This window comes from Glandiceps talaboti, chromosome 18, assembly GCF_964340395.1.
Source record: "Glandiceps talaboti chromosome 18, keGlaTala1.1, whole genome shotgun sequence".
In the NCBI taxonomy this organism is placed as follows: Eukaryota; Metazoa; Hemichordata; class Enteropneusta; family Spengelidae; genus Glandiceps; species Glandiceps talaboti.
The window spans coordinates 510,001-525,422 of NC_135566.1; the positions used below are offsets into that span (position 1 = coordinate 510,001).

General features: G+C 36.6%; 2 protein-coding genes across 2 annotated transcripts in view; one reads left to right on the plus strand and one right to left on the minus strand.

The window, feature by feature from the left end:
* LOC144449192 (glutathione hydrolase 1 proenzyme-like) overlaps nucleotides 1–783 on the minus strand; it is an 8,703-nt gene extending 7,920 nt beyond the window's left edge. Inside the window, exon 1 of the mRNA XM_078139695.1 lies at nucleotides 596–783. Within this exon, the coding sequence (XP_077995821.1) occupies nucleotides 596–768 (173 nt within the window). The 5' untranslated portion in view covers nucleotides 769–783. The remainder of the gene's footprint in view (nucleotides 1–595) is intronic.
* Nucleotides 784–8,649: 7,866 nt separating this feature from the next.
* On the plus strand, nucleotides 8,650–13,041 carry LOC144449537 (phosphoserine phosphatase-like). Its single transcript, XM_078140081.1, has 6 exons — nucleotides 8,650–8,669; nucleotides 8,970–9,250; nucleotides 10,414–10,548; nucleotides 11,164–11,309; nucleotides 11,825–11,973; nucleotides 12,530–13,041. The coding sequence occupies exons 1-6, from the start codon at nucleotides 8,661–8,663 to the stop codon at nucleotides 12,632–12,634; spliced, it is 825 nt and encodes a 274-aa protein (XP_077996207.1). The 5' UTR covers nucleotides 8,650–8,660; the 3' UTR covers nucleotides 12,635–13,041.
* The last annotated feature ends 2,381 nt before the right edge of the window (nucleotides 13,042–15,422 follow it).

Consider the following 15,422-nt stretch of genomic DNA (forward strand, 5'->3'; position numbering starts at 1 on the left):
AATTCCAGCACTAGTTTAGTACAAACAAAAATTGAGACTCAAATGGGCAAACAACCACCTGTGATATTTGAACTCACGACCCCTGGTTTACAAGACCAATGTTCTTGCTACTGAGCTGAAGAGGCCTTCTATTAACGTCTGTCATAAGGGAGATGTCAGAAATGTAAAACCGTACACTTTCTAATGAGCATAACTAGTAGCAAGTTGATAAATAACTCAAATGTTGCTTAAAATGTCAAAAACACACCCATATATGTACGTACGTGCGTGCGTGCGTGCGTACGTACGTACATACATACATACATACATACATACATACATACATACATACATACATACATACATACGTACGTACATACATACATACATATATATATGTATTCATGCATGCATGCACGATACAAACATACATACATACATACATACATACATACATACATACATACATACATACATACATACACACACACACACACACACACACACACACACACACACACACTTACTTGCTTGCTTGCTTGCTTGCTTGCTTACTTACTTACTTACTTCAGGTTTTTGCTTTGTACGTTTTTTTATAGAAATGATATTTCAATACCTTCCTACTTCTGAGCACACTCCATTATCTGCAGCCACGGCTGCATCTTTGAAGAAATATTTGTCAGTTCGTTCGGTTGTCGGTTCTTCCTTCTCTGTCACCACGATAGATGTGGGTATAACTGGCTCAGGGGAGTCACATCGTGAGAAAGAACAGTCGTCAAACGCAAACATTAGAAGAAGACCACCGCCAATGCCAAAAAGGAATCCAGATATCGCTATGGCAGCCACGAGACGTTTTGAAACACCTCGACTACAGAATTAAAGGAAATAAAACGTACATGTTAGTGTACTTACACAATATATGCAAAGTAAACAATATATCGATACATATATGGAGCAAAACAAGAACATGGATTTGATATGATTATAATGTAAAATAATTTGACTAAAGGACGCCCTCGGCATGGTTTGAATATGGAGTTTATATGATTATAAATTAAAATGTAGAATAATTTTACTAAAGGGCGCCATCGGCATGTTTTGTTCAACCAAAGACACATGCTTCAACAATACAAACAGGGTTCAGAGTTCCATAGCATGTAAACATTCAATTTATGTTTGCAAATGTTTTGCTTTTCTATAGCTTCTTAACGACGTTGTCAAGCTGGTTAACCAAGTCTAGACTCTGGGCTCGCAAATGACATTGTCAAGTCAGATAGCCAAGTCTCTGGGCTAGCAAATGACATTGTCAACCCAGATAGCCAAGTCTCTGGGCTAGCGAATGACATTATTGTCAACCCAGATAGCCAAATCTCATGGGATATGCAATGCAGAACGCCATATGAAACAGGAATTGTTGCATCAGCATGGGTTACATTTCCACCTGTTTTAATTCATTATTTGGTGGTTCTCACCAGCATCTGACTATACATATGTACGTGTCCAGTATGCTTGGGTCAAAATGAAATGTACCGTACACTCTCTGCCTGAGTAAACTGTAAAATATTTTAAAGTTTACCTGTATGCAAACTCCTGACAGCTGTTTTGATTTATCAACATAAATGTATAAGTTAGCTGATTTTACAATGGCCAATTTTGACATTATCGACTCATATTTTCTGTTCACATATTCACCATGTCAGCACTTGTCAGAATTAGTGGACGGTTGTTTATTAACCTATATCTAAAATGCCATATCATAAGATCATAAATACACCTATAAAGAACTGTAAATTAAAGTTTATAGTTTAACATCATTATTTATTGTGTTCCTTATCAAATGCTAACCACTCCGTGATTAGCCCTGAGTCTTGCTATTTTCAAGAAATATGACAAGCCACAGCTACTCGAATTAATCTGTATGGTTTTTTAAAGGTACATTAAAAGTTTTTAAAAAATCATACATATTGATTCGAGTACTTGACTGTGCGAAAAGCTAGCTATGACCTAGAAATGGATACAGGCAGGGGATACAGCCAGGGCGTTTTATCAAACGGATAAAACTAGAAGATGGTCGTTAATAATACAAAATCATTTTTTACATTTGGTTTCGAATATTACGAATTTCAGAACTACATAATTTTGAAATTCGATACAAATATGACGGAATTATGACATTGTAATCCACTTTGAAGCTAAAAGGTTGACGCTGTTTCAACCCAAGCTGTACGAGCTTTATATATTAGTTCTGTCCATTTAATCATTTGATAGTTTTTTGACCTTTGACCTTATTAGGTTTGGTGGTCTTAGACTTTACAAAGGTGCTACGAAGTAACGTCACCGTCTAAAGCACATCATCCTAAGAAAACGAACTGAAGTAACGTTACCGTCTAAAGCACATCATCCTAAGAAAACGAACTGAAGTAACGTTACCGTCTAAAGCACATCATCCTAAGAAAACGAACTGAAGTAACGTTACCGTCTGAAGCACATCATCCTAAGAAAACGAACTGAAGTAACGTTACCGTCTAAAGCACATCATCCTAAGAAAACGAACTGAAGTAACGTTACCGTCTAAAGCACATCATCCTAAGACAAAGGTGCTACGAAGTAACGTTACCGTCTAAAGCACATCATCCCAAGAAAACGAACTGAATTTACGGCAGGAGAGGGGGGTCTCCGGAGAAGAAAATTGGGAGCGCAAGGGGGAAGGGGGAGGGTGGGGGGCTTGAAAATTCTGATGGTCTGAAAAGATAGCAAATTCAAACAAAAGACGTGTATATCAACGAAGGCCATGCCCATAAAAATGATGAGAAGTCACTGAAATGAGCATTCCAAAATGAAACCAAATAATGTCTAGTATTACATTGGGGCTTGGCCCCAATATTTATTTGATGTCTACGGTAGAAGCAATTAGATAAAAATCTCCCTTACACCATAGATCCTCGTGTAGGGTCTATGCTTACACTAACAACATCACATTTATTCTTTAAACATTAAATTAACATTTTCCTTCAGTTACAGTAAAAGCAAATATTTTTAGTACAAATACAGAAATTATTTGAAAAATTATGCTATCGATCTGTAAAAAATATTACATTGTCAATAAGAGTGATGGCAAGTAGTTAAATAATGAAATCATATAAGATATAATTTATCTCTGAAATTTGAAACCTTTGAAGGACAAATCAATATAGTTCCTAGTAAACCCGTGATGAATGCAGTGGCCTTTGTTTGCTGATAATTATGTGCATGATATCATAAAGTTTACACCTGAACGCAGAGTTATTGAAAGCGGATTAACGACGCCACATAGGGAAATACAGGTATTTTCCTAAACTTTTGAGTTCTGGAGAGTGATTTCATGATTTCACATCATGTAAATTTCGCTCGACCCTAAGAAACACATTTATTGTTCTTTTAGTTATCTATGTACCATTGCCTCTTGAATTTTAATAGACATGACTGTTTATTAGATGCACAATGCATATTTATCTTAAGGAAATAAGCTCGTGCATTGGGGAGTCATGAATTTCCTGAAGTAACGGGGGGGGGGGGGGGGGCTTGAATAATGTGAACGTACGTATATTGGTTCTAAATCTATCTTACGTGTAAAGTTGGATTTCCGATAATTTTTTGTATGCAAAATGATTACATTAACATTATAATTGAGACACCCCGTCTCATCTTGACTCGTCTCGTGTTTTCCGTTTGTCCCCTGGACTCGCCTAGTGTCCGAGTCGGGGTTTGCCAAAACTTGTTTCCAAATGTAACTTCGGGTGACCCTCTTACAGTCATCATCAAAGTTAGCTGCAATAATTGTAGCGTCTTGTTGTGGTTTAAATTTGTGGGTTTTTTCGTCTGCTTTGGTGACTTTTTAAGTTTTAATGTTTAAAACTTAAAAAGTCACCAAAACAGACGAAAAAATCCACAAAACCGCAACAAGACGCTACAATTATTGCAGCTACATCAAAGTTAACCAGCAGACGAAATGCAAATATTATTCTGTGTATTTGTTTAGAACAGCTGAGAGGTCGTGACCATGAGTCGTCAAAATTTAGCGTGATAAATAAAATTATCAAAAGTTACGAGTTTGATAAAAATGGTCGTCTGTCATTCATCGACATACATCCAAGACAGTAATGCTTTTCAAATCGTGTCACTGAAGTCATTTAGAAACCATGCAACTTATCTCTTTCTTTCAGCCGGTGACTTAATTTTACTTTTTAATTATAATAGAGTTAAGTCAGGGTATATAGTACAGTATCAAATGAAGACCCCTTTATAATGACTGAAACTGCACTCTGTACGTGTTCATGGCCGGCCTTATGTTTTTTGAAACCCGTCAGCAATTTCTCTAGCTGGAATAATATGCATACTAAGTACGTGATCGACTGTTTGCTTTGTGCGTAAATGTACGAAAGATTGCCTGTTTGCAATGACAAAGTCCTCCAATAGGCCAGTACCGCTCTGAGGTCTGGTACATGGTATTAAGTGTTTTACGTGTATTTACGAGGTGTTGGCTTTGATTTACTATTCTCCTTCCTGCAGCACCGCCCACCATAACCTTCGTCCTCACCCCCACTATCCATCACCACCGTACCACAACTACAACCTCCTCCTCCACACCACCACCACCACCACCACCACCACCACCACCACCACCACCATCATCATCATCATCATCATCATCATCATCATCATCATCATCATCATCATCACGAACATCAACAACGACAACATATACAAATGTGAATGTATGATCCACGCCAATGTTTTACTTTTAGACAATATTATGACCATTATATTATATTATAATCAAAATATTTTATCAAGTACTATACTGTGTGTGTACTCGAAAGTTTTATCACCGCAGTATCGTTATTTTGCGGGGTCGACTCTTATCACCGACCATAAAGAGATTGAGAGAGATAAATAGTTTTCGGTGGTCAACTATTTTCATCAACTATGTACATATACTTGAAAACATCACACACAGCATTGCACAGTGACGCAACGACAAATAGACGATAAGCAAATGGTTTTACATGTACAACCATGGAAAACATATGTTGCGGCTCTATCCGCCCATGCACGTTTGGTGAACAACCTCGAACCTGTAGTAGGTCTAGCCATAGACCCTCCACCAACAGTTGGTGGAGGGTCTATGGTCTAGCCAGTTGGTGGAGGGGCTATGGTCTAGCCTGCAAACTACAAAGAATAAGACCTAAAGTGTCACGATGAAATGCCTAGATCGACATAAAGTCATTCATGCTGATGTCTAACAGTACATGTAATTATAGCTGTTCTCGGTATTTTTCTAAAGTTCTTCATTAGTTGTAGAGATGTCATTTCCTGTCTATGACGTTGATTCAAAGATTTGTCAAGGTGGTAGATAATAAAGTTTACGTGTAAAGTGCGGTGACTTAGTGATACTTACCTTTTAATCATTGTGTGCGTTCCCGTCATTTTGATACGCCAAAACTAATCAAAACCACCCCTTTGTTACTTTGTTGTAACTTGAACTTTTCTGTATGTATCACCCGTGACGTCGTCAGAATTTGTATACAATCTTCGGACTTCTAAGTTGCGTTGTGACCACCTTCCCCAGGCTGAAATCGCGGCTTTACTCTCTGTTAGGCGGAGTCATTGACTGTGTGTTCACAAGTGCATATATACGCGTACGATAGCTTCCCACCTTCCAAACGATCACGTGAATGCCAGAGGAGAAGTAACCAAGGTGAAGTGGCCATACAGAGGGCATAGTGCAATCAATCTGATTAAAATCTGATGTGGTGAAAGCGGTTAGATGCCTATATTTACCGCTATTTCCATTGTTTATGTTGTTTGTTTTGTTCCGAGTGATCTCCGCCTTGGCGGCTATCACTCGGAACAAAAACAAACAACACAAAACGATGGAAATAGAGGTAAAAATAGGCATCTAGCCGCTTTCACCACATCAGATTTTAATCAGATTGTAGTGCAATATTTTAGCTCAAGGTAGACATTTATTTTACACGACAATGACAAGTAATTGCGAAATAAATAAAAGTGGCCACTCCTTAGTTTAGCAGTCTGAAACTTTGTGTTTCTGTGTCACTTCTGATTCTGAAATCTGTACTCAAACTGAATAATGTCCAGTAATACAAGAAGTTTGCCAAGAATGATTAAAGATTCTAGAACGAACACAAAGGACATAGATTTGAAAGTCAATATACGAGTCAACTAACCTCTCCCAGGTGATCGTCGGTGTTGAAAAATATGTAGAGTATGACATAACGCTACACCAAAACTACTTTCCTTCTCGTTATTGACGTTAAAGTAGATTTGTGTTTAACTCTCGAATGGAAAGTCAATAGCTTTATTGGAAAATACATATCATAGAACTTCATTTGTCAAGATGAATGAATATGGCATCTAGTTACGAACAAACTAGTGACAAGATTTCAATAGTGGATTCAACAAGATCATGAAAATGTACAATCCGAAACCTAGGAATCAAATATTTGGTATTCGTATACGTCGGGTTGTTTGCTTTACTACAGGTATTCTAATAACATTATGCAACATTTTGAATATTTTTGATCATGTAGAATGTTTGCAAAGCTGGCTTGCATTCACTCAGTTAAACTGGATGCCAACTGTGGTACACTATCATCCAACATGTTCATATAGGGAACTGCCTGAGTTTAGTCTAGTTCCTATATACAGCATATCGTTACGTTTAATGGTAACGATACTGTATATGAACTAGACTAAACTCAGACAGTTCTATCTATGAGTGACAGTGTTCTAAACCACTAACCCACAGTCTGAGATTCAATCAACACAAGGATGGTCCTAGTACAAAACATTCGCGTCATTGGTCATTTACGAATATTCAGAAAGTGCCGTCATTGGCCACTTCATTGTAATATTGCAATCAGATTGGTAATCGTTCAGACCAAAAGTCTGAGAAGTTTCTTATGATGAAATTTAACCTTGTTATTTGTTTATTTTAACAATGAATAATTCTATATCAGAATTTTTACGAAGTGTGTACTAAAATAAAACAACTCTAAAATAACCTCAGAGAGTAGCTCAAAGGTATTTAAATTATATGATAATACTGGCTTCATCTCCCAAAATAATACAAAGAGAAAGATGTAAATGAAACGATAACGACTTTTAGTAGTGATATATATCCATAACATTAATAATTTTTCACACACGGAACCCAGGGATAGTGTTAAAAACAACCAAATATCAAAATAAATATGTATGTATGTATGTATGTATGTATGTATGTATGTATGTATGTATGTATGTATGTATGTATGTATGTATGTATGTATGTATGTATGTATGTATGTATGTATGTATGTATGTATGTATGTTTCTGTGTACTCGTTTGTCATGTATACGAGTATATAGCAACATCGTATACAGGTCCATAAATACGTGTATATATAATTAATATATATTTCTTTGTTTGTGTAAGCTTATATTTATTTTTATTTATCCAATTATTTATTTATTTTCATTGTTATTTATCTAAGTTTATTAATTAATTAATTTATGCATTCATTCATTCATTCATTCATTCATTTATTTATTTATTTATTTATTTATATATCTATTCATTCGTGTTTGTGTTTGTGTTTGTGTTTGTGTTTGTGTTTGTGTTTGTGTTTTTTTGTTTTGTTTTGTTTTTGTTTGTTTGTTTGTGTGTGCGTGCGTGCGTGCGTGTTTGGTTGGTTGGTTGTGTGTGTGTGTGTGTGTGTGTGTGTGTGTGTGTTTGTGTGTGTGTGTGTGTGTGTGTGTCTGTTTCTTTGCTTGTTTGTTTGTAAGTTCATGTATGTTTTAACACGATTCCTTGGTTTCCTATGCCCAAAGAGCCTTCTTAACGTTACACTTGTAAAAGAATAGTTCTGTTGAAATGTATATATGAAAGTCTAAATTGTAATTGCCTTGACTTGCTATCGATAGGTGGTTTACAAACTGAGCTCATAGAATTTAGCAGTGAAGTAGAGATATTTCTCGATAGATTCTTTTTATCACAACTTGACTTAAGCTTATATTTCTACGTGGAAGATACTAAAGCAACAAGCTTTCACTGCCAAAGAAATGTGGATTATAACTTATAGATGGACACCACGGGCACTTGGCGCCTGAGGAGATCTGATAGAAATAGTTTTTTTTTTAATACAATGTAATTTCAAAGATTTTTTATTTCTTCAGATCTTCTGTGCATGATGGACAGTATATTAAGTTTCGACACTCTCAAAAAATATATTACCTACCATTTAAACTTTAATATTTGTCATCACTGTAACTTGCCCCAGGAACTCGAACTTGCAACTTTATATCAAAATCGCGACACAGTGACGTGCGCCCTCGCCCGTTCAATTTATGTAATTTAAAGAAAATGGCGACCTCCATGTGAAAATCATGCGGGACGTGAATGACTGGAATATTGAGATATTTTTATGAAATACCAACTCTACGTCATTTTACGTGTTCCTTATATTTATTTTAGACGATTTCTTCAGCATTAGCAGGTAAGTACGGCACAAACTGGTATCAAATGTAATTTGACCGTGCATGGACTAGTTGGCGAACTTTGCCCATTGCATGGCCATATGGGCGTGGTGGGTGGTTATCAATATAATTGGTTAGGAGAAGGGATGGGGGAGGACATTGAAATGTTGAAGGTTAGTTGACGCATGTAACCAGTACATACCCAGCTATGATGTCACTGAAGTGTTCTTTAATACATTTCTTACACTTTCTGTAGCCAAAATCTGTATCTTATCATAGACCCTCCACCAAGGATCTATGATCTTATCTTGTTTTAATTTAGTGTTTAATCGTGAACAGCTTTTATTCTTTGGTTTGTGTTTAGGAGAACAATGTGTTTAACTGCTGAGGTTTTAACTGAAGTACGTTCATGATTTATGATAATATATTTGGTGTAGTCATGGTAACAGTATTATATGTGTATTTTGTTTTAGGTGTGCCCTATATATTTCATGCTCCTCAAACAAAGAGCCTGTCATTTACTTTACACGATTTTAAGGAATAGAAGGACTTTGAAAGAAGATATACTTCCTGTCAGACTTTGTCATTGTCAATTTTCAACAACAGCTAACAAAATGACAACATTAGAGGAGACGAAAGCAATCTGGAAATCAGCAGATGCTGTTTGTTTTGATGTAGATAGTACAGTTGTAATAGATGAAGGTATTGATGAGTTAGCTGCTTATCTCAACAAAGGCAAAGAAGTCAGTGAATGGTAAGTGCAAAGTAATGACAACCAATCACACCTTCCACATGAAGGGCTGAGTAAATCTAGTGGTATGACCATCAGATTTCAAATGGATATGCTGATCCCTAAGATAGATGTCATTAATAATACCCTCCTAGACAGTGTCTGCGTAAATTAAAAACATATCCTGTAACCATCTTGATAGTGTCCTATTTATTGGGCTCCTAAAACCACCCTTAACATGTACATGTTAGTAATCGTGACACTAGCATTATCTTGGCCAGGGTCAGTGTGTCCTCTAAGCCAATTTGACGTGCCACTGATGCACACAATTTCTAGTGATACACCAAAATTTGGTGTTCCCCTATCTCTCACTATGTGGTGACCAGTGTGTCCTCTAAGCCAATTTGACGTGCCACTGATGCACACAATTTCTAGTGACACACCAAAATTTGGTGTTCCCCTATCTCTCACTATGTGGTGACCAGTGTGTCCTCTATGCCAATTTGACGTGCCACTGATGCACACAATTTCTAGTGATACACCAAAATTTGGTGTTCCCCTATCTCTCACTATGTGGTGACCAGTGTGTCCTCTAAGCCAATTTGACGTGCCACTGATGCACACAATTTCTAGTGACGCACCAAAATTTGGTGTTCCCCTATCTCTTACTATGTGGTGATGCACAAGAAATCCCAGTTTTTCTCATTTTGACTCACAACAACAAAATTTGGCTATCGTTAGAGGGCACACTGGCCAGCGTGTAAACCGAAATCTCATCTTACCTGAGATGGGAGCAGGGAATGCTAAGAATGAGGTAAGGTGTTAGTTTCACCGTAAATGGCAGCTATTGTGTCAATTATCCAATCAAATTTGGCTTTGATAGCTTTATTTATTCAATCCATACATCTACTGTTGTCCAGGGTTTGGAATTTTATTGAGAGTCTTACCAGTAGTGAATAAGTTACAGAGAGTGCATTGAAACTTGTTAATCTCACAAATGCCAATGCTGGGAAAGTTGTGTTATACTTGAGCGCCCCAAGTAAAACAATTTGGGAGCTCTCATAGTTACTATTGTACCAAGACTTCCTTATCCAGACAACCATAAGAATGTCACAAGTAGAGAACTTTAAACTTTGTTGCTATATTGAACACACTAACTATGGTTACTTTTGTTTTCATCTTTTCAGGACATTGAAAGCAATGGATGGTACTATATCATATCGTGAGACTCTCAGTGCAAGGCTTCAGATTATACAACCTTCTAGACAACAGATGGAAGAGTTTGTAAAAACCCATCCCCCAAGGTTTACGACTGGTGTTCAGTAAGTATTTATGGCATACCAGTCATCAGTTTGCTACTATCATATCAGTATATATACACCTACTGCCAGTCTCACTTCATGCATATACAGGGAGGTTTGCACATGGGGGTGCTTTTTACTTCACTCATCTGCTGTTGCCATGGTATCCAATTAGTAGTCAACCATCCATTGTTCCAATGATGATGAGATGTTATTCCTCAATATTCTTTGTTCAGCCAGGAAAAATATGAGTGACCTAAGGGGCCCTGTCTTCAACAGTGAAGTGACAAACCCCTGAGGTCATGGATATTTTGCTAGCTGAATAAAAGAAAATATTTGGGGATGATATAATTATAAGTTATAAACAATTGGGACAAATAATGGTGACTTTGAACATTTTGACTCATATTTTAAGCAGTGTAGAAGTAATAGCACAGACATACATTGTTGAGACATAGCCTAGGATGTACATGGTTATAAATCCCATATTTGTGTTCAAACATGTTCAACTTGCTTGTGTGGTATAAGAGCTATTTTTCTTGACATTATATCTAAAAAATACAAAATCATTTAAAGATTGCCTGCAGACACAAAAATAGTTAAAGTGAAATAACTAGAAAAGTCTTTATTTTGCAGAGATTTAATGCAAGCACTTCAGTCCAAAAATATAGATATCTTCCTAGTATCTGGTGGTCTTAGAGCAATCATTGAACCTATGGCTAAAATATTGAATGTACCAAGTAACAATATTCTCTGTAATAGATTAAAGTTCTATTTCAATGGTAAGTCTACTTTTATTGCATTTTATCTCTCAGTCACAACTTACACATACACATGCAAAAAATTAATGTATATGTACATGAAAACACATACACACATCAACACCCCCCCCCCACACACACACACACATACATACATACATACATACATACATACATACATACATACATACATACATACATACATACATACATACATACATACATACATACATACATACATACATACATACACACGCATAAATACACACACACAAATACACACACACACACACACACACACACACACACACACACACACACACACACACACACACACACACACTATTATGCCACCTTAAATTAATTATAAGTTAAAATAAAAACTGTTCAAATATTATTACCAAAGAAAGGTGATGTCATCACTTGTAAATAGTGTAAAACAAACTGCATGGAATGATATTAGACACTTGGCATGATGTTTCCAGTATCTGTGACTCATTATCTCAGCATCTATTATACAATGACTGACATTGCAGGAGACTATGCTGGCTTTGATGAAGACCAACCAACATCAAGGGAAGGTGGTAAACCAGAAGTTACAGGACTTTTAAAGAAGAAACATGGCTATAAAAAACTAGTAATGATTGGTGATGGAGCTACTGACCTAGAGGCTTGTCCACCTGCTGTAAGTTGTGTGTCTGTATGCATCTCTCTGCCTGTGTCTGTGGGTATGTGTGAGTGTGTTTTTTGTGTTCTGTGTATGTGTGTGTATGTGTATGTGTATTTGTGTATGTGTATTTGTGTGTGTGTGTGTGTGTGTGTGTGTGTGTGTGTGTGTGTGTGTTTGTATGTATGTATGTATGAGTTACAATGAAATATTCATTATTTATTTTTGACACCCCTTGTTTAACATTAGATAAACCATAGATGTTGCCATCCCCCCCCCTCCTCTCTCTCTCTCTCTCTCTCTCTCTCTCTCTCTCTCTCTCTCTCTCTCTCTCTCTCTCTCTCTCTCTCTCTCTCTCTCTCTCTCTCTCTCTCCCTCCCCCTCTCTCCCCTCCCCCTCCCTCCCTCCCTCCTTCCCCCAATGTCAATGGTAAATAGGAGTGTACACAACAAGAAATCTTTCTGTCTAAGAATACTAGAGTCCAAAGAAAACTATAAAAAATTTTGAAAATGGTTTGCATATTGAACATGATCTTGTAGAACTAATTGACAGTTCAACTGTTTGTCTCTTGCAGGATGCATTCATTGGTTTTGGTGGTAACCAGATAAGGTCAAAGGTCAAAGAACAAGCTGCCTGGTTTGTCACCGACTTTGCAGAGTTGACAGAGGAACTCAAATAATAAAAATTATCTCAGGAAATAGAATCTATTTAGTGACATGTACGGATGAAATCAAGTGTATTCAGTGATTAGAACATCATCAAAATGTTGATGTAGAAATAAAAACAAATACCAACAAAGTATTGATTTTTAGTTGTTGACACTATAGGTTGAAACAGGTCATTTTTGGCTATTAAAGTACACTTTCTGTCATTTCCAATTCAATACATATGAGGGGGACTATGAAATGTGGTGATTTTCTTGAAAAACTTTCAGGAGCAAAATGTATGATGTAAATTTTCAAATAAACTTATTCCTGTGATTGCAGTGCTAAATACACAAGGAAAACATTACAGAAAAAGAAGTCATTCCAGCTGTTTTAAGTTTGCAAGCAAGTCCTCTCTACTGAAGAGTTAATTACTGAAGTATTCTAAGAGACTGTTTTAGTCTGTCAGTGTTCTCTGAAATAGACTTTTAGTCTGTCAGTGTTCTCTGAAATAGACTGTTTTAGTCTGTCAGTGTTCTCTGAAATAGACTGTTTTAGTCTGCCATACATTCTCTGAAATAGACTTTTAGTCTACCATTGTTCTCTGAAATAGACTTTTAGTCTACCATTGTTCTCTGAAATAGAATGTTTAGTCTGTCAGTGTTCTCTGAAATAGACGGTTTTAGTCTGTCAGTGTTCTCTGAAATAGACGGTTTTAGTCTGTCAGTGTTCTCTGAAATAGACTGTTTTAGTCTGTCAGTGTTCTCTGAAATAGACAGTTTTAGTCTGTCAGTGTTCTCTGAAATAGACGGTTTTAGTCTGTCAGTGTTCTCTGAAATAGACTGTTTTAGTCTGTCAGTGTTCTCTGAAATAGACTGTTTTAGTCTCAGTGTTCTCTGAAATAGACTGTTTTAGTCTGTCAGTGTTCTCTGAAATAGACTGTTTTAGTCTGTCAGTGTTCTCTGAAATAGACTGTTTTAGTCTGTCAGTGCTCTCTGAAATAGACTTTTAGTCTGCCATTGTTCTCTGAAATAGACTGTTTTAGTCTGTCAGTGTTCTCTGAAAGACTTTTAGTCTGCCATTGTTCTCTGAAATAGACTGTTTTAGTCTGTCAGTGCTCTCTGAAATAGACTGTTTTAGTCTGTCAGTGTTCTCTGAAATAGACTGTTTTTGTCTGTCAGTGTTCTCTGAAATGGACTGTTTTTGTCTGTCAGTGCTCTCTGAAATAGACTGTTTTAGTCTGTCAGTGTTCTCTGAAATAGACTGTTTTAGTCTGTCAGTGTTCTCTGAAATGGACTGTTTTTGTCTGTCAGTGTTCTCTGAAATAGACTGTTTTAGTCTGTCAGTGTTCTCTGAAATAGACTGTTTTTGTCTGCCGTTCTCTGAAATAGACTTTTAGTCTGCCAGTGTTCTCTCTGAAATAGACTGTTTTAGTCTGCCGTTGTTCTCTGAAATAGACTGTTTTAGTCTGTCAGTGCTCTCTGAAATAGACTGTTTTCATCTGCCAGTGTTCTCTGAAATACAATATTTTAGTCTGCCATATTCTCTAACATCAGGTATTTCAGTATTTTGTGTTATCTTTGAGATTAGATATGAATAATGTAATAATGATTTAACTGTTTAAGTTGACACAGTTTACAATTCTTTCAGAGTATATTTTTAGAGTTTCCAACATATATCACATTTATCAAAAATGCCAAATTACAACTTACTTACATACTGTCCTGGTATTGTCCTGAAATAGATTAAAGGTAAATGAACCAAGAAAATATTGTGTGTCAATAACTTTTATTCAACCAGCGATGTATTGTGTTTGCTCCTTGATCCTAACCTGGTACAGAATCTGCATATGCAGAATTAGTGCAATATGTGGAATATTTGACAGTTTGCTTGAATCGTCCAACTTAAGTCTTTATTCTGAGACAATAACAGTGCCTATACCAGTAGTAACCAGGTAACAGTAACCAGGGTAATAATAGCACTGGTAACAATCAGGATTTACTGTTTGTATTCCTGAGCTTTACACTAGTATGTCACTTTGATGTTGAATGTACCCATCTCATATACACATGGCAATGAATGTCTCTGCAGTGTTAGTGAGTGAATGTACCCATCTCATATCCACATGGCAATCAATGTCTTGGCAGTGTTAGTGAATGTACCCATCTCATATCAACACAGCAATGCATGTCTCGGCAGTGTTAGTGAGTGAATATACTGATCTCGTATCCACATGGCAGTGCAATGCATGTCTCGGCAGTGTTAGTGAGTGAATATACTGATCTCATATCCACACGGCAGTGCAATGCGTATCTCGGCAGTGTTAGTGAGTAAATATACCCATCTCATACATACCTACGTATACCTACATACATACATAATTCAACTAGTACTGTTTTTTCTACTCAAACTACAAATTGCAGTGTCAATTAGAGTCTTGTTCACCTGCCTGAATCTGTTGCTTTTGTCTGTATTATTAGTCAGTCTACATTGCAGCTCTCTGAGTCAACTTTGTCTCCAGCATCCGTTCATGATGGTATAAATGTAAACACAATTATTGTACTTAAAAATGTGCACTCAAACTGAATAGTTACAATGGACAGTGATGATATATGAGACTAGTTGATGAAATCATTATGTAATTGTTCGCTTGGTACAGATGAACACAAGAGTTAACATCAACTTAATTTACATATACAATAATATTATGTAAATTTCAACACAGCCATTGAAGGCATGGCTAAATTCATTGGTTGATGCAGATGATGAAGAGCAAAGCAGGATCACATATCCACTATGTAGATAGGCTAGTCTATAATGTAC

Excerpts from the sequence above, each read along its gene's own strand:
- LOC144449537 (XM_078140081.1), top strand. Across the intron at positions 10,549-11,163 it reads AGGTTTACGACTGGTGTTCA|AGATTTAATGCAAGCACTTC; the intron begins GTAAGTATTTAT and ends TTTATTTTGCAG. Across the intron at positions 11,310-11,824 it reads ATTAAAGTTCTATTTCAATG|GAGACTATGCTGGCTTTGAT; the intron begins GTAAGTCTACTT and ends CTGACATTGCAG.